This window comes from Fonsecaea multimorphosa (genome assembly GCF_000836435.1).
Source record: "Fonsecaea multimorphosa CBS 102226 unplaced genomic scaffold supercont1.17, whole genome shotgun sequence".
Classification (NCBI taxonomy): Eukaryota; Fungi; Ascomycota; class Eurotiomycetes; order Chaetothyriales; family Herpotrichiellaceae; genus Fonsecaea; species Fonsecaea multimorphosa.
Window position 1 is genome coordinate 176302 of NW_015971651.1, and position 16943 is coordinate 193244.

The following is a 16943-nucleotide window of genomic DNA, read 5'->3' on the forward strand; positions in this document are numbered from 1 at the left end:
GACTTGGATAAAGCGCGGGAGGGTGTAGAACCGGCTTCACCACAGACTCTGGACAGACGGCAGAATCTGGATATACCTAGGTACCTATTGTATGTTTTTGCCTGAGCAGGGCGTGAAAGCAATGAGCAACACTGGAATAGAGCGGCATCACCCTCGGCCCAATGTAGCATGGCTGAGTGGCTGACTAGTACATAGTACGAGATCTAGTTCTCGTCGATCAAACTACCTGCCACCAAAGTCCGAGTCCTTCAACCAAACAGTTTCCTTCCCCTCTATCACAAGGTTGGCCCTGCGTGGCTGGAATTGAAGTAAGAGTTTTTTGAATTGGGTTTGGGGGCCACAATGCTGCTACTACTATCGGCTCCTGCTTTCTGATGCTTTTGGCTGTCGAACGCCATCTGTGGTTTTGTTCACCGACTGTCCGGTTTTGTTTGCCACGACCCGATGCTTTCCTGCCGCATAGCTGTTTGTATTTTCCTGCCGAAAGTGAATCAGGATGCGATTCATCGACGAGTACATCAGCAATAACCAGGGCTTTCAACTGGACATTGTCGGTAAGTCGTCGATCCATCCGTCAGGTCTGCAAAGTGAAGGCACACCGAGCCAGAGCAACCACAGCAACCACATCAGGTCAGACCGGCTAAGCAAACTCTTCGGTGCACAGGTTTCCTCGCCATCCTTGGAGAAGGTTCCGTCGAGACAATCGCCCAAGTTGCCACCCTGAGCTACCTCATCTACCTTCCCCGCCTCCTTCCTGCGCCTCAGATCTTCATCAGACCCTCTCGGCCGGAAAAGTTGGAGACCACGGCGGGTGCCAAAGTCATTGGAGTCCATTCAGGTAACACCGGGGAGGACATCCACCATGTGGCCCATGCCTTGCACCGGGGGGACAAGCTGCGTCCAAATACCGTCAGTTGCGTTCGGGTCAGGGAAAACAATAAGCCTCGTCCCTCGATCAAGAGGTTTGGTCCGTTGGCTTGGTTGGCGTTTCTGGGGACGGCCATGAGCGCTGCCTTGCTTGGGCTTTCGATATATTGGGAGGATGGGTAAGTCCAAAAGGGACTGTTAGTGCTCGGGGAAACATGATACTGACTCGCCGCTTCCCCCAGGATGTCGTTGCTCGCGACCGTGCTGCTGTCCACTCTGAGCACCGTCACCGGAATTGCCAACAAGTGGTCACCCACGCCCAACGACCCCAAACCCGACCCTCACTCTCCGCCCGGCGACGTGGTCATCAAGTACCCGCAAGGTGCGTTTATCGTGGTGAGCTGCGAGGAACGCACGGCGCGGTATCTCTACTTCAACCCCAGCGAGCGTTGCATCTACTCGGTGAAAAGCACGGCCATCTACCGAGGCCTCTCACTGATCTCGACCCTGTTGCTCATGGGCGGGGTGATATCGCTGGCCAACGCCAAGATCCAGACCCAGACGGCCTTTGCGGGCTCCTACATGCTCATCAACATCTTCTACTGGATCGGCGCCGCCCTGCCCCCGGCCCAGCATTGGGACCTCTCCAGACTCGAGGTCGAACACATCGAGGTGCACGGGGGCACGCCGCCCCGCAGCGCCAAAGTCGACAACTACTCCCCCACCTACACCGAGGCGCTGTGGAAGGCCATCGCCGTGACGGGCACGAGCAACTGGGTCAAGGAGGCCGGCTGGGCGCCCAAGACCCCCGCGTGGAGCGACTGGCTCAACGAGGCCGAGGAAGCTGCCGTGGGCGAACCCCTGAAGTCGAGCAGGCAGATTGTGGACGGCAAGGAGGTCGAGGTCTGGACAATCCGCAACTGGGACAGTCGGAACGCGCTGTCGACCCTGCTGCGCACCACGACCGATAGGCTCCAGGCCCAGCCAAAAAGGGGATGACCTTCCGAAAAGCCAGCCCGCCAACCTCTCTCTCACCTAACCAGCGCGAAGTATGTGTCCTAGAATGTCCAGACCACCGCGGCCATAACCAACCCCTCAAATCTGGTCCGAATAGGGTATCCAATATGAGCGACGACACGAACATGATATCTATATCGATGATTTTAACGACAAATGAAACGAGAACGACAACGAGAACGACAACGAGAACCATGACCCCCCATGAACCAACGACCCCCCCAAAAGAAGTGCATTAGACAAATACAATCCACACACACACACATCCATATACTATAGCATGCAATGGCCTGAGACGACAATGCGGGTGTAGGGAATTAGATTAAAAAAAAGAATTTCTGGAGTGAAGGGATTATCGGGAAATTACCGTATTGCATCAAACATCATGTAATATTTTCTCTCGGCCTCCTCCTTTTTTTTTGTCTATTTTTCGACTTTTCTTTTGGGCTTCTTGCTCCGAGAGATGCTGCCAACCACCTCTCTCTCTATTCTACCCGTTTACCTTAATACAAGACAGCACCTTTCCACCTAGGGTAAAACAAGCAGCCGGGTCATCGACAAAGCGCAAAAAAGAAAAAGTGAAGCAGGGGAAAGGGGAAAACAGCACATTGGGAAGTAGTATGTAGTCGGTCATGCTCCCACAGAGCCAGACTGTGTCTCTGTTTCGAGCTGGAGCTAGTCACTCATGTCAAGCGAGTATATTCCCTTCTTCTCTGCTCTTCTCCACCTCTTGATCTGTCGTCTGCTAGGACGTAGTCAAGTGCACTCAAATGCAAGATCAAAACATTATACCAAGTGGTAGCGCAGGTCTGGTGCCTGTGATACACCCCAGTTCGTCAAAGTCGTCGTCGTCGTCATGTAGACTGATCTTAAAACAAAACGCTCACAAGGCAAATTGCCAAAATATCATCATGCATCCGACATGGTATACAAGTCTCCCCCTCCATAGTGTACCTGACCACTCTAAATGGCTGTCAAATCACGCTTTCGCACTCTTCATCTCATCCACGGGAAGCATGCCCGCATTGATTTGCGCAGCCAGCTGCGACTCTCTGAAGGCATTGAAGCCCTCGGGATCTTGCTCCCTCAGCATGAGAAGCTCTTGAGCGTTCAGCCCTAGCTCTCGCAAAACATTGTCTGCGCCTTCCCTTTCCACTCTGTACCGAATGTCCTCTCCACGAAGTTCATCCAGCTTTGACCGGAGAGCAGCTAGGTGAGGTGGGTCCGCGTCGGTGGCTCGTGATCCGTGCAGAGTATCGTCCATGCCCGTAGGTTTAAGAACTTCTCTCCTCATAGACTGTCCAAAACGGTGCATGCGGCCTTCTTCGTCTGTGAAAGCTTTAGCTGCAAGCGACGTATTGGACGACGTTCGAGACAGTTTCAGGGCGTAATCGTCGTGTGCCTCACGTTCGGCAGGGAAGTAGTCGTCAGCATCAGTCATCTTGAGCAATCCGTTGGAGTCAAGCGACTCCGATAGCACAGAGGTGTCTTCCATGGATGGATCTGGCGAAGGCATGCTGTTGCCATTTGGAGGAGACAGTGAAGTGACTTTGGTCTCAGGATACTCGTCCTCGAATCTTTGTATCATCCGCTGCAGGGTCTGGTCGAGGAAAAACAGACGACCTGTTTACTTGCGTCAGTAAAGGTATATTCTTCAAATCCTCGAGGTCTGACTTACGATAGTTTTCGTGGTTCCCCGCCCGATCTTCTTTAACGAGGACAGGCTGCAACCTTCGCCGGATCTTTCTCGCACTCTCACAAAGCTCCAAGCTCACGTCCCGAGGCTTGGACACCCTCCTCTGCCGTAGCGGTCCTCTCGGCGTGGAGGTCCCACTCGCTGTAGGACTGATGTTTCTCGACTGCGCGCGACTATTGCCGTCCTTGCGATCCAGACAGACACCCAATGCTTTGACTATTCCTGTGGATGCAATCATATAGTCCTCATCCGGCGCCGGTTCGTCCTTGTCGTAGTTTGCCGAGTAGCCGTCCATATGACCGACAAGATGGAGCAAAACTTCTGGAGCGTCCTTCCCGGTAAGTTCGTCCGGCTTGACGCCGACTTCAGTCAGAGTTGTGCGCTCCATGTTTCGAAGACTGTAAGCCACAACCTGTGATGCCAGCGCTTTGACAACTTCACTACTGTCTGCGCTAGGCATTTCAATCTCCACAGCGACGATAGTCTCCGACACTCTGACCGCGGTCATCAAGGACGCGAAGAATGCGCAAGCCTCCTCTTGTGAGCTAGCGTCTCTCGAGTTCATGGCGTGAATAAGAGGAGCATTGTCCAAGATGCTGAGATGAGCCATCGATGGGCAATCAGGCAAGATCTCGGCCAGCGCAATCACTTGTTCAGACGTCATGCCCACATCTGAGAGATGCAAACGCTTCAATGGCGCCAATTTGGGGAGGAATTTTCTGAAAACCGGAACGGCGCTGGGCTGACTGTTGAACAAAGCCATGTTGCGGGAGAGGTCGATGAACTTGAGGTTCTTCAACTTTGTAAACGGTATCAAGATCGAATTGAGATCGCCGGGCGTCAAATTGCAATCTGACAAGCTGATTGCGAACAGGGGACAGTCATTGTCAGCAGCTTCTGCAAGGATATACGCAATCCCGTGTAGGTCATTGCTTCCAAGATCGAGACCTTCACAGTGACCGGATTTGATATATCGCACAAGGTAGCCGAGGGCTTCCTGATCCAGATTGTTGCCCGAAAGTCCAAGTCGCCGGATCCTGCATTTGATGGCGCAGTCCACGAGGTCTCGAATGTTGGCTGTAGCAAGGCCACAGTCACTGAGTATCAGCTCTTCAAGTTTGTCACCCAGACGCTCAGCCAATGCGTAGATGACCAAAGTTCCCAGATCCATCACTCTCGAGGTCGCATCAGTCGAGCCACTGCTGTTGGAACTCGTTGTAGAGACTGTCCGCGAGAGATCGCCTGCCTTTGGAAATGGAATCCCCGACAGGTCAATGGCCCTTAGCGACCGCGACATATGCATGAAAAGCGCAATGTGCCTCCATCCCAGATTCGTAATACCTGGATTTTCCTTCAAAGACAGCTTCTCGATTACGCCCATTTGCTCTTTGCCGGTCTTCCCGTTCAGTCTCTTCGGCAATTTCCTGTTCTGTCGAGCTTGTTCAGCAGATTTGCAGCTCGAAAGGCCCGACAAAATCACCCGGACGCCCTCATCTGTCAACCCGCAGTTATCCAAGACAAGTTTCCGAACAGGAACGATAGCGAGCCAGTCGCCTAGAGTTACAATATCCTGCAGCTGCATCGGATACCCAGAAAGATCCATCACCGCCACTGTGCCAGGGGCTTCTGCCACACCTGCGGAGGGTTTGGATATTTGCTCTTTGACTTTGCTCAACACCGTGGTCTCGCGCAGCTGACAACAGCGCTTGTATATCCTTAAAGGATCCGTCGTACGGCCATCCGCCCCCTCCGCAGGCCGCCTGCTGGGCGTTGAGGCCCCTGGTGGCGTAGTGCTCGAATTCGAGTCTGAATCATCGTCTTCCCGAGTCAGCTCTAGCGGTACCAGACCGTTTGCTTCGGCGTGACGTCTTTTGCGCTCCTTTCGCTCTTTCCGTTCGGCTTCTGACCGTTTCTTTTTCTCCTTTTTCCGGGTTCCAGGCACGGCTATAGGTTCGGGACCTTGCAGCATTTCTGATGTGTCTTTATCTTTGGCCTCCTTTCTCTCCTCCGACGCCGGAGCCTGACCTTCTGGCTGCGGTTTGCTCGGCACTACCTCTTCCTTTTCCTTTTCTTCGACTGTCGGCTTAGGAGCTCTCAAGGCTGCTCCCTCACCTTTTTCTTTGAACCTTGCGTCCTTTGAGTCCTTGTTGCTGGTTACTTGCTTGTCAGATGTAGAGATATTCTGCTTCTGTGCGTTTGACACAGCTGGGCGATGGAATTGCTCGGGGTCTTCGTCAGCCTGGGACGAAAATCCAGCAATCTCTACATCTACGCAAAACGACACTCTCTTGAGCTTGTTCTGGTCAAACTCGCTAATCTTGATACGCTCGCGGTGGGGGTCGAGGTTCAAGACCCTTCTCGGGCAAATTGCTCCACTAGTTGCGCCTTTGCCCATTGTGGTGTTTGAGGAGGAAGACAGTCTCCGTAAAGCACTCGACAGAAATCCAGGATGCTCTAGCTTTGTTTCCTTTCCGGCGGCAACGAGGACCGAAGGTCTTCGAGGAGCAGTATGGGTGATGACAGGAGGTTTAGATTCTTCCTTTTTCGTCTCTTTCTGCCCATCTTTGGGTGATCGATTCTTATCAAATGGATTCACCAACTCCGTCTTCGGGCTTGGCTGAGGAGACGCTGTCAGGGTGTGATTCGCTTGTTGCACATCTATGCTGGAACTCCGCGAGGGTGTTGGCGAAGAGAACTTGGAGCTGAAACTTGAAATCCACGAACTTCTTCTGCCCTCTTTCTTGTTGGGTGCACCTGGCTTTAAACCTTTTTTGCTGTCCTCCGTGCTTTGGGCTCCCGACATCGTGGGTCTGGGAGACTGGTTTTGAGTAGGCTTGGGGGGAGCCGGGACTGCCTTCTGCGCCGCAGGCTGTGCGTGATTCTCCTTGCCATTGACAGTGATTGTAGACTTTTGTTGCTGCGTCGCCGGAGGGACTCCATTTTGCGTCTCTTTGAGTGGTGTGTGATTAGGTTGAGGCTGGGCAGTTGCAGGCTCGCGCTGATTGACTTGGGGTTTCGTGGAGGACTGTGAATCCGGGTTTCGGCCGTTTCTGTCTCCCACCGAATGAGCCAAATCTGATGGAATGGTTAGTGCTTCCCTTCTCTGCGACAGTCGCTGCTCAGAGTACGACAAAGCAGCCGCGACTGAGAGCCGACATCGTGGGACCACACCTTTCTTGGAATGCAGCAGCCAGTCAACATCGAGACCACTTTCCGTGGCCGCAGCCATTGTGACTGAGATGATGCGCAGACGCCTCAAGAGTTAGAATCCAACACTTTGCTGTAGGGATGTCATACAGGCTGGACCGAGGGCCTCGTTGGTAAGGAAAAGGATGGTTGTCGAACTTGAGGGAAGCTGGATGACAAGCGATGATGGTTCTGCGCAGGGTGGTCGGCGGGGTTAAAGGTGCAGGTGCAGGGCGCAGGGAAGGCAATACGGCTATTGTTGTTGGCCAGAGACCGCTGATCGACTTCGGTCTGGGCTTTTGGGATCTTGTGGGAGGAATCGGCCGCCACTTACAACCCAGCCTGCGGGTGGTAGCTTGATAAGGCGCTGGGCGCTGGAGAAGGTCTGGATTCTTAGGGTGCCGTGACCGCGGTGCGGCCAATGCGTCTGAGAATTGCCCAGGTTCGGTAATATTAGTAGTATTAGTGGGTGGTCGGAGGTTGTAGAGGATGGTGGAGTCCGCTGAATGGGGGGTGCCAACAGAAGGGTTGAGGCCCTTGAGGGGACCTAGGGAAGTGGACCAGCACCACCAGGACATGCACCAGTGACACCACTGTGAACTCTGGCTTTCAGCTCCTGGGGCGTTGCGATGCGGTCATTGCAACGGTACCGAATACTGGATGGAATAATGAGCCCTATGTCGTTTGCGTCCCTTCAGGGCACGAAGGCAAAAGACTGTTCGGGGGAGATCGTGGGATTTCGGCAGCCGTCCGTCACGGAACTCTCCCTTGTTGGCGTCACAAGTCGAATCCCAAGAGAATCTCCAGCCGACCTCTTCTCGCTTCTCGGACGTACGTTCCCTGATTAATGATGGCGCCTCCTCCGAAGTGCCCGCTGGCTGCACGCGTGACCCGGCCGAGAAAGAAAAGAAATGTACCAAGCAGTTCACGAGGACCGCAGGAGGAAAAAGACCATCGTCCGAGACCATAATATATCTCTCATCTTCTTTCCAAAGCACGTAGTGTGATGATGAGCCCTTGATGACACAACATGGAAAAAGTGGCCACTGTCATGGCTACTGGTCAACATTGGGCACCACTTCGTTTCATTGTAGCGGTGCCTGGCATACGGGCCCCCCAGCCCTTGCTTGCCGCATTGCTTAGTTGGATGCCTACCTGAACCTTCTGCTTAGACCTGTCTCCAGTGGAAGGCCTTGCGAGAACTCGCCAACGGCTTCTGGGGGTCGAGACATGGGGCTCACCAATCCACCAGGCACAGTAAGGGTCAATTGTGAGGCTCCTGGAGGCTCCTGGAGGCTCCTTGAGGCACCTAGAGCCACCTAAGGGTGGCTGGTCAGCTCAGCATCTTATGTCAGACAGCGTCGAGAACGATGGGGACCATACTAAACATGTGCTGGACCCGAAAAGGCGAAAATGGCTGATCAAAAGGTCCTACTCCAGCCTATTACCAGTAAGACTCGTCGCACATTCTAGCAAAGGAAATTATTACTGTTCGGGCAAAATTCATGGGATTCCTCGATGCCCTCAAACCATTCCCGCACAAATTTCGGCATGTCTTGCGGGTGCCAGCCAGCTATGATCGACCGTCTTCAGGTCCATAACGACCTCTCGTCTCATCTTAGATGCTTTTAGCGAGCCAGGCATCAGATATCGTGGCAGGAAGTCCATGAAACTCATTATGGGCACACCAGCCGAGTTTATTTGGGGCAAATTCCATACATCATGGGCCTCAAATCTCCCGGCTCGAAGTCATCGACAGCCCATAGAACGCTTCTCAACAATGCCGGAGTGACTCCTTTTTTCCTGAGCACCAGCCAATGTCGCAGTCAATGCACTCAGGCAGCAAGAGCTGCAATCTTCTCCTTGACTCGTTGGTCTTTCTCCTCCTTGGACATCTTGTGCACTTTGTGTTTCTTGCCCTCTTCTTTCCACTCCTCCTTAGACTTCTTGTCGCCTTCGTCTTCGTCCTTCTTGAAAGGATCCTCGCGGATCGCAGCGTGGGCTTCGGTGTACATGTCCTCAAGTCCATCTGCCTCGATCTCACTTTCGATGTACTTGACGAATTGAGACTTGTAGCGCTCCTCGTCGTCGTCTGCGAGGGTTTCCATGTACTCCGCAACATGACCACCGAAGATGTACTTGCGCAGGGTGTCGGCGTCCAATTCCTTGCTTTCTTGATCGTAACCAGGGAATCGCTTCTCGTTGTGGGGAATGTACAACCCGCCATCAGAGGCTCCCTTCATCGCACCGAAAACACGGGCTCCCGTAGAAGTACGATGCAGACCCACATCGAGGAAGCACTTGAAGGGACGACGTTCCTCTCCATCCTCCTCAGCAGCCTCGGTGAGCTTGTATTCTCCATCCGGCTCTTCGACACCCGTGAACTGCTCGTCCAGATCCAACTTCTTGAGAGCACGGCGAGCCAACAGCAAGCCAGTAGCATAGGCAGCAGACCAGTTGGTCAAGCCATTGCTGATGCCGTATCTCTTGAGCTCGTGCGAGTACGCGGCAACGAAGACCTTGTCGCCAGTGATTTCCGCAGTAACCAATTGGCAGATGATGTCGCGGTTGGTGAAGCGAACGACAAGGCGGTACTTGGGAGCGTTGTACTTGTTCTTGGCCTGGCTGATCAATCGCTTACGAGCATAGTAGTCGGTCTGGTTTCAGCGTCAGCCATCAGTCTGCAACAGGAGGGATGCAGTCTCGTCACCATACCTTGCCAGCCCGTCTGCGCTTGTACTTGGTCTGGAAACGAGAGTAGTAGGGAGAATTCTTCACGCTGTGGCAGCCGAGTGTTAGTTCCAGGGACTGGAGACTCCTTGAGGATATTCGAACTCTTGTAACTTACAGCTTGGTGAAAGGCATATTGCCGACTTGAGACCGTCCCAAGAATTACTTTGGTTCACTATGAAAACCCCGAATCAGCATTTTGCGCTGCAGACCCAATTCCGCAGCAACATGCAGGGATTCTCTCATACATCTTGTCGTTTGGAAGAGACTGTCGAAAGTCTCTTTGTTGGAATGGAGTACTCAAAGCTAAGATGAACTGGACAATATCCAAAAGCGATGAATTGACAATCGCTAAAGTTTGAGAAGTGTGCGCCGCCAAGATTTTCATTTGTCGCTCAAACCAGAATTCTTGGTTGGTGGGGGTTCATTTTAGCTCAGCCTCGCAGCCTCGCAGCCTCGTTGACCTCCAAGTTCACCGCCACACTTTTACGCCTTTAGGAATGAGCTTAACATCAAGCGCTCAGTGCTTGCTACTCGGCGCTGGCGATAAATAAGCAGATATAGGAGATGCGAAGACGTAAATGTGGGAAATTAATAGTAGCCTTCGGACCCGCACAGAACGTAGGTTCAAATCTCAAAAGGCTGCAAATCAGGAGATTACCAACATGGAGGCCAGCTGGCCTATGCGAGAGGTATGGAGTGTGTGTCAAGGTTTGTTCCAGACATTGCTTGCTGAAGTCTCTCTGCGTGAGTCTTGAGATGGCGGGACCGCTGGAAGAGCATCCCAACCGCACTTTAATGCGCTTGGTACTTTTCGGTCACGCAGGCTCTCTGGATTGGAACAACCGACCTGTAGGACGCTTCGTGGTTATCGACTGCAGACATAAAGGGGGCATCCGGTACTTCAGTGAAAGATATTGATGCTGCACTTGGCGACGAAGACTTTTCTTCTTTCGCTGAGCACTTGTGTGCGATTGTAGCGACATGTTAAACGCCAGACATTGGTCGCTAGCAGTATCCACTCCAGCAGCCTAGCCGCGAGTGGCTGTTTATAATTCATCGCATCGATTGCTATCCTTATGTGCAGGCCAGGATATCCCTTGGCCATTCCTGGGCGTTAGCCTTTGGGAGGCGAAGGGTTTCTGGCGATGCACCAGAGACTTTTGAGGGCTTAAGGAGGGAGCCAGTGCGTAGCTCTACTGAGGTTTCCTGGCTCCTCACGCCTGCTTCTGTAGAGAGAGACGAGCTGATGGGGTTCACCATGATCGCCCTCAAGTGGGATGTATTTGGAGAGACCTTGTGCCGGCGGTGGAGTTTCTGCCTCGACAACGTATCTAGACGGTGGAGCGGTCATCTCTAACTTGAACAGTAATGAGGGTGGGAGACACACTCCTGAATGCTGAACCAGAGATCTGCTCAAATGCCACTAGCACCATCACCACAATCACCAGCGCAAGTGTCAGTCCAAGAGGTCTGCCTAATCGCAAGCAGTATACTAGTTGTGCAAAGAGCTCCTCCAAGGTCTTACTGTGCGGCTCGGAGCGGCAACAAACGGACAGGGCTCAAAGACATTGGTAAGTACACACCGCTGCCATGAGCCCAAACGCTTCAACCCTCTTCATTACCATTTGGATATAGGGCGTGCTCCCAGGTCATCTGGCTCGCATTGTCTCTCCGGTGCCCGCCCGTTACAAACCATAGATACGACGGTAGTGAGTGTGAACTTTGATATCTTGGCGTGAATTTAGACCTGGTCGCCCAACTTGCCTCAAAATCACGTTTTTCTTTCATTGTTAACAAGCGACAACGATGGCTCTTCCATCGTCTTCCCCTGGTGGTAAGTTTGCCGAAAACCAATCGCTATCAGCCCCTCAATCTCGGGCCGAGCCGTGCAGATCTAGTCCCTCCCATCATCGGAACAACAGAAATTCCGTTCTCCGAGATGAACCCTTCCCCAAACCTTGGAAAGTTACAAGTTTGAAACGTTCAGGTTGACCTGACTTTTGTCTCATTTCAGGTTCACCACCACCACCAGCAACTCCCCTGCGAGTGCATCGTCGTCGCCTGACGCGACTCACAACTCCTTCCACCTCGTCAGGCTACGCCACTGCGTTTCTTCGCTCTCCGGTCGCCTCTCGTCGACCATCTGTCCCCAGTGAGCCCGTTCAGGAAAGTGAGGAAGACGATGAGTTTCTCCGCCAATTTTCCAACGCCCAGCTCGTCGAACCGAATGAACTGAGCCAGCTCCTCCAAGATCATCTCAACAGCGAGGCCTCTGTCATCGAAGAAGAACCTGAGCTCGACCCAGTTTCAATCTACGTCAACATCCGCGGCTACAGTCCCTACGGCGACGATATGGCCTCCCCAAACGCGTTCCCTTCCCTCGATACCTCTCTTCCTCCTGCTGGCAACCGCATGGCGAACGCCTCTCCTACCGCACCCTCCTCCCTCAACGGCAGCAATGGCATCAACGGTCCTGGGTCCGGCGCGGCAGCCGCTGCAGGATACATGTCTCTCCCAGTCGGCCACCAGCAAGACTTGAATCACCTCTTCAACCAAATCCAGGAGTTGGGAACCCTCTTAAGGAGCAACCGCGAAAAAGTCAATTCTATCACTCGTAATGCCGAGGAGGTCGCGAAACGTGCAAGTGGAGCGCTTACGGAGGGTGAACCGGCCCAGCCAGAAAATGACAGTAAGTTACACCGCAGTGCTTTGCGTTTTCGTGTGAGCACAGATTCACTGACATCCTTGTCCTTGGTAGAAGCACGTATCCGCGAACTGGAACTCGAACTCGCGAAGCAGAAACAGCTCGTTGAACTCTACAAGCACGAACAAAAGGAGAACACAGGCTTGATCGCCATGTACGAAGAAGCAATGGGGACAGCTGTTGAACAGATCCGAAACTACTGCGGCGACATCGAGGGTCGATTTTTGAGACAACGCAAACATTACAATGACCTCTTGCAGCAGGAGAAGGATGACCACTTGCAGTCTCGACTCGATAGGGATAACTGGTACGCGCAAACACTCAAGGTGTGTGAGATGATTAGGACAGCACATCGATTGAGGACGGATGAGTGGTGCGAAGAATACACCATCATCGCGGCATTGCAGGGGGAGGTGAGATGCTTGAGGCGATGCTTGGGGATGGAGCCAGAGAAACCGGAAGAGGAAACCGGCTGGCCATACTTGAAGGACTTGCCTTTGCCTGAGTAGGCATGAACTGAAATGAATGACGAACCGCAATGCATTGGGCTGGCACTGGCGCGAACAGGATAAGGAGAAAGGGAAATTGCATTGCTGGCGCAAATCAGAGGCATCACAAGTTGATGCATTGACGTTGTCGTGAAGACGACCAGAAATAACATTGACTCATTCAACGTCCCTCTTCGGCCTATATCTCCCTTTCACATTGCTGGTTACGCCGTCGATCATGACTTCATCTCTCGTGGTAGGATCTTGGAGGCAGCGCTAGACAACTCGAGGCCTCTGGAGGCAAGGCCGGAAGAGGCTCGTCAGGAGGAGGACCTGAGGACGGGGTCCGGGGACGGATCAGATACGGCATGCTCTTCTGCCGCTGGAGTATGGATTGCCGTGGCGTCCTTGCTACTCTTACCGCAGGTCGAGGGTTGACTTCCTCTCCAGAAGAAGAGGTTTGTGAACGTTGAGAAACCCCAGTCAGATCTGCAACAAGGTTCGTGCTTGAGCACAGAACCTTGCCGTGTCTCCTTTGGTCGCGACGCGATGGCGGTGATGGACGTGCCAAGTCTCCCGTCTCCGCGTCTGTTGGCTTGTCCGGGCACTGCAGACTGCACTGGGTGGCCGGTGGCGAGGGCATGCCGTTGATAGGCAGCTTCTGTTGCCCTGCCGAGGGAGTCCGCGGGAAGAGGCTGTACGATGCGGCCCTCTTGCGACCTCCCTCTGCAGAATCCACTGTGTGCGAAGAGCTTCGGCTTCTGAGGCCGGAGGGCGGCCCCGAGGAAGGCGACGTCGGTGTGGCGCACCGGCTCGTGCTGGTGCCAGGAGGTTCGCAGCGATAGCGAGCCGACGTCTTCCTGATGTGTCCTGGTTCCGGCAAGGGCGCAACGGTGGACACCCGTCTTTGTTCGTTGCCGTCGAGCTGGCGCCGGGACGCGGGCAGGGGTGGTAAGGGCTTCTGCACGAAAAAGTCATGGCTGTTTGCATCCTGCGAAGATCGGGGCGTAGTTGTGAGACTGAGACTTGGAAAAGGCCTGGTGTTCTTCTTCGGGGTTGGCATGGACATGCACAAGACTCCCGACTCGTCTGGCGTCGGGGTGGACATTTCTGGTCGTCGGTCGCCGGGCGTTGGGGCTTCATGACTCTTGGCAACCGCGAAAGAGGGCTCGGCAGCAGCGTATGAAGAAGAGCTGGCGTAGCTGGAGAAGCTCGTGTGAGTGGTGTAGACGGAGTGGCCGTCTGACAATGATGGCTCGGTTGGAGGGTCGACGCTGTTCAGTGTGTGGACTGATGAATCCGTGGTCGAGCGAGACACGTTACGAGAAGTCTTCCTGTACATCGCTGGTTGTGGAGCTAGGGGGGACGCCGGTCCAGGCTCATCGGGGAATCTTTCTGCGATAAGTGGTCGCGGATATAGTGGATCGATGCTTGTCAGGCTTCTCTGAACCTTCAGCCGTCGGGCTGGCCTCGCTTGTTGCTGTGGCGCGCATTGGGTTGGACCTGAAGGATTTGTGTTGCTGTTAGACTCTTTCGCATCCGCAAGGCCCGGAGCTGGAGCCACACGTCCTGAACACGCAGATTGGGAGAGATTGGCGCGGACCGCCGCAGATTCGACTTTGTTTTGTCTGGTGAGCTTCTCCAGCTTCGTGCGACTAAGGAGTGCCTTGAATCGAGCTTTAGCGCTTCTTTCAGAAGGCCACCACCCCGATACCTCCTCGGTCGGCGCCGTAGACAATGGTGCTTCAACAGACATGGCGAGAATGATGAGCGGGGTTGAAGTGAGATGACGAGATTCCCCAGGTTAGAAGGAGGCACTATTTAGCAGGGTCGCGAACAGGTGGCACTGGTGCTGTATTGTGCATCGAGCTATTGCGTCAGATTTAAGATCAATAGACAGTCCTCAAGGATGGAATAGTCTCTGTCTGGGATAGAGGGATGCGATTGGATGGATTAAAGATGTTGAGTCGGAACCCCTAGCTTCGATACTGTAGATCGTTGTTTGTTTTGGCGCGACTGATGTATATCTGCGTTCTTGATGATATGAATGTAGGCGGTCGTCGGGGGTGGTCTTGTGAGTAACGTGATGATGAGAGCAGCTTTGTCTTTTCATGCAGAGGAGATATTTAGACTGGAGTTAGCGAGCAGAGGAGTAAAGAGTGTCTGACCAGAATTCAAGACACCGTCTTGAGAAGAGAGGGTGAGTCAGTAAGGGCTGAACAACGGGCGGCTGAGCTGAAGTGTAGAGTTTGGCATGAACTGGACAGGGTCCGTGCCAGCACAACATAACAAGCTCCAGCGATCTGGACCCGGCACTGGCAGCCATGGCACGTATGGTGTCACAAGTGACAGGCCAGAAAAATGAAAGTATTGCCGTGTTGACAACAACCAACTGTCTGCAAGGGAGAAACATTTCATGCTTTCAAACGCAGTGTATGCATTTTGATAGAGGGCGGGTTGAACAGCCTTTCACATGGCAACAGAGGTTCGCAGTGACAGATCGACGCTAGTCAGTTGAGAGTGGTTACCACAGTCAACTTGCACAGCACCCTTTGGGTACCCATGATCCTAGGTCAAAAATGCCCAGCATAGAAAGAGGCAAACAATGTGTAACGGTGGAAGGCCGAAAGAATAGCTGAATGCCACAGTAGCTAGACACGCTGATCGAGGTAATTCGATGTACTAGAGATCACAGCTCAAAATGCCCCTTGAACGCATCCAAGAGGGTGTCTCGAAACCAGTAAGGAATGGTGGCAGCTGTCTGCGGAAGACAACCTAGGACAGAGATGACGAGATTTGACAGCTGAAGTGCTGACTGACGAGGAGTTGGAAAGTCGGCTGGTGTACTCCGTACCTCTCCCAGCGAGCAACAGCTCTTAGAAAAGCAAGGGCCATCTTGGCAAGGGCTCTGTAGATGGATCAAGCAAGGGGGTGTGGCTGGGAAGTGTTTGTGTTGCCCGCAGGAGACGTCGAAGTGCTCAGACGTCAACAGGCTGTCCGAATGCAGGGGGAGGAAAGGAGGAGGGGGAAAAGGAAAGGTCTACGTGAGTGGTATGGAGGCCATGTCCCAAAGTCCCCCGTGCGGGATTACCGCATAGGATTTGACCTTACAAAGAAACGCCTTCAAGAAGCGATGGCGAAGGGAGCAACGACGAGTAAGGAAGAAGTTGCAGTTTGATAATGCTCGTCAAAGGACATTTCGTGAGTAACGTACATGGTGGCGTCTCAATGCTTCGCCGTAGTAGAGGAGACGCCAGTGACGTCAGATAGCGAATAACAAGGCTACGAGGCTGCGCTTTAGACTTAGTCTTCTTATGAATAATTGAAACTTCCTGATCGTCTCTCTTGTTGCTACTCTACACAAAAGATATATTTTCTGATCATAATTATGGCTCGAATCCTTATCACAGGCTCATCGGACGGGCTAGGTTCTCTCACTGCCCGTGCCCTGGTCAAGAAAGGGCATTCCGTCGTCTTACATGCGAGGAACGACCAACGAGCTCAAGATGCGAGGGCTGCCTGCCCGGGCGCCGAGACTTGTGTCGTCGCCGATCTCTCCGATATTTCACAGACTAAAAACATGGCCCAAGATATCAACAAGCTGGGCGCTTTTGACGCAGTAATCCATAATGCGGGTCTTTATACAGGTCCCTACCGAAGGACCAAGGAGGGTTGGCCGAGCATCTTCGCAGTCAATACTCTAAGCCCCTATATCCTCACCTGCCTCATCGAACCTAGGCCGAAACGGCTCGTCTTCGTGTCATCCGGCCTTCACAGCGGTGGCGACCCTACATGCAAGGATATCACGTGGCACGAGCGTGGGGAGAAGGGCTTCAGAGATTTCCAGGCATACTCGGACACCAAGCTGCATGATATCCTGCTATCCTGCTTTTTCGCAAGGAAATGGCCCAATGTGAAGAGCAACTCATTGGACCCGGGCTGGGTGCCGACCAAGATGGGGGGTGCTGGGGCGTCAGGAGATATCAATGCTGCTGTTGATACCTATGTGATGCTCGCAGAAGGGACAGCCGAGGCTAAGGATGTCTCTGGCAAGTACTGGTATCACTGTAAGGTGAAATCACCAAAGCGAGAAGCGAACGATGAGGCTGTTCAGGAAAATCTCATCAGACAGTTGGAAGAGCTCACGGGAGTGAAAGCTCCCTGATGGCTAAAGCAAGATATTTGGATAAGGGGATGCCGGCTGTCATCCCTATCTACATGGAAACTCGTCTGTGGCCTGATGTAGGGAGAA

At 53.2% G+C, this 16943-nt stretch overlaps 6 protein-coding genes across 6 annotated transcripts; 3 read left to right on the plus strand and 3 right to left on the minus strand.

Annotated features, from left to right (window-relative positions):
• Window positions 1–496: 496 nt before the first annotated feature.
• Window positions 497–1866, plus strand: Z520_07973 (uncharacterized protein; the record flags this gene model as incomplete). The annotated part of the gene is made up of 3 exons (XM_016778470.1): window positions 497–554; window positions 665–1046; window positions 1110–1866. The coding sequence occupies 3 exons, from the start codon at window positions 497–499 to the stop codon at window positions 1864–1866; spliced, it is 1197 nt and encodes a 398-aa protein (XP_016630318.1).
• Window positions 1867–2863: 997 nt separating this feature from the next.
• On the minus strand, window positions 2864–6809 carry Z520_07974 (uncharacterized protein; the record flags this gene model as incomplete). The annotated part of the gene is made up of 2 exons (XM_016778471.1): window positions 2864–3507; window positions 3563–6809. 2 exons carry the CDS (start codon window positions 6807–6809, stop codon window positions 2864–2866), a joined length of 3891 nt encoding a protein of 1296 aa, XP_016630319.1.
• Window positions 6810–8601: 1792 nt separating this feature from the next.
• Window positions 8602–9631, minus strand: Z520_07975 (60S ribosomal protein L5; the record flags this gene model as incomplete). The annotated part of the gene is made up of 3 exons (XM_016778472.1): window positions 8602–9423; window positions 9482–9545; window positions 9615–9631. 3 exons carry the CDS (start codon window positions 9629–9631, stop codon window positions 8602–8604), a joined length of 903 nt encoding a protein of 300 aa, XP_016630320.1.
• Window positions 9632–11305: 1674 nt separating this feature from the next.
• Z520_07976 (uncharacterized protein) lies at window positions 11306–12712 on the plus strand (the record flags this gene model as incomplete). The annotated part of the gene is made up of 3 exons (XM_016778473.1): window positions 11306–11333; window positions 11514–12188; window positions 12258–12712. The coding sequence occupies 3 exons, from the start codon at window positions 11306–11308 to the stop codon at window positions 12710–12712; spliced, it is 1158 nt and encodes a 385-aa protein (XP_016630321.1).
• Window positions 12713–12935: 223 nt separating this feature from the next.
• Z520_07977 (uncharacterized protein) lies at window positions 12936–14447 on the minus strand (the record flags this gene model as incomplete). The annotated part of the gene is made up of 1 exon (XM_016778474.1): window positions 12936–14447. The coding sequence occupies one exon, from the start codon at window positions 14445–14447 to the stop codon at window positions 12936–12938; it is 1512 nt and encodes a 503-aa protein (XP_016630322.1).
• A 1632-nt stretch (window positions 14448–16079) lies between these two features.
• Z520_07978 (uncharacterized protein) lies at window positions 16080–16856 on the plus strand (the record flags this gene model as incomplete). The annotated part of the gene is made up of 1 exon (XM_016778475.1): window positions 16080–16856. The coding sequence occupies one exon, from the start codon at window positions 16080–16082 to the stop codon at window positions 16854–16856; it is 777 nt and encodes a 258-aa protein (XP_016630323.1).
• Window positions 16857–16943: the final 87 nt, after the last annotated feature.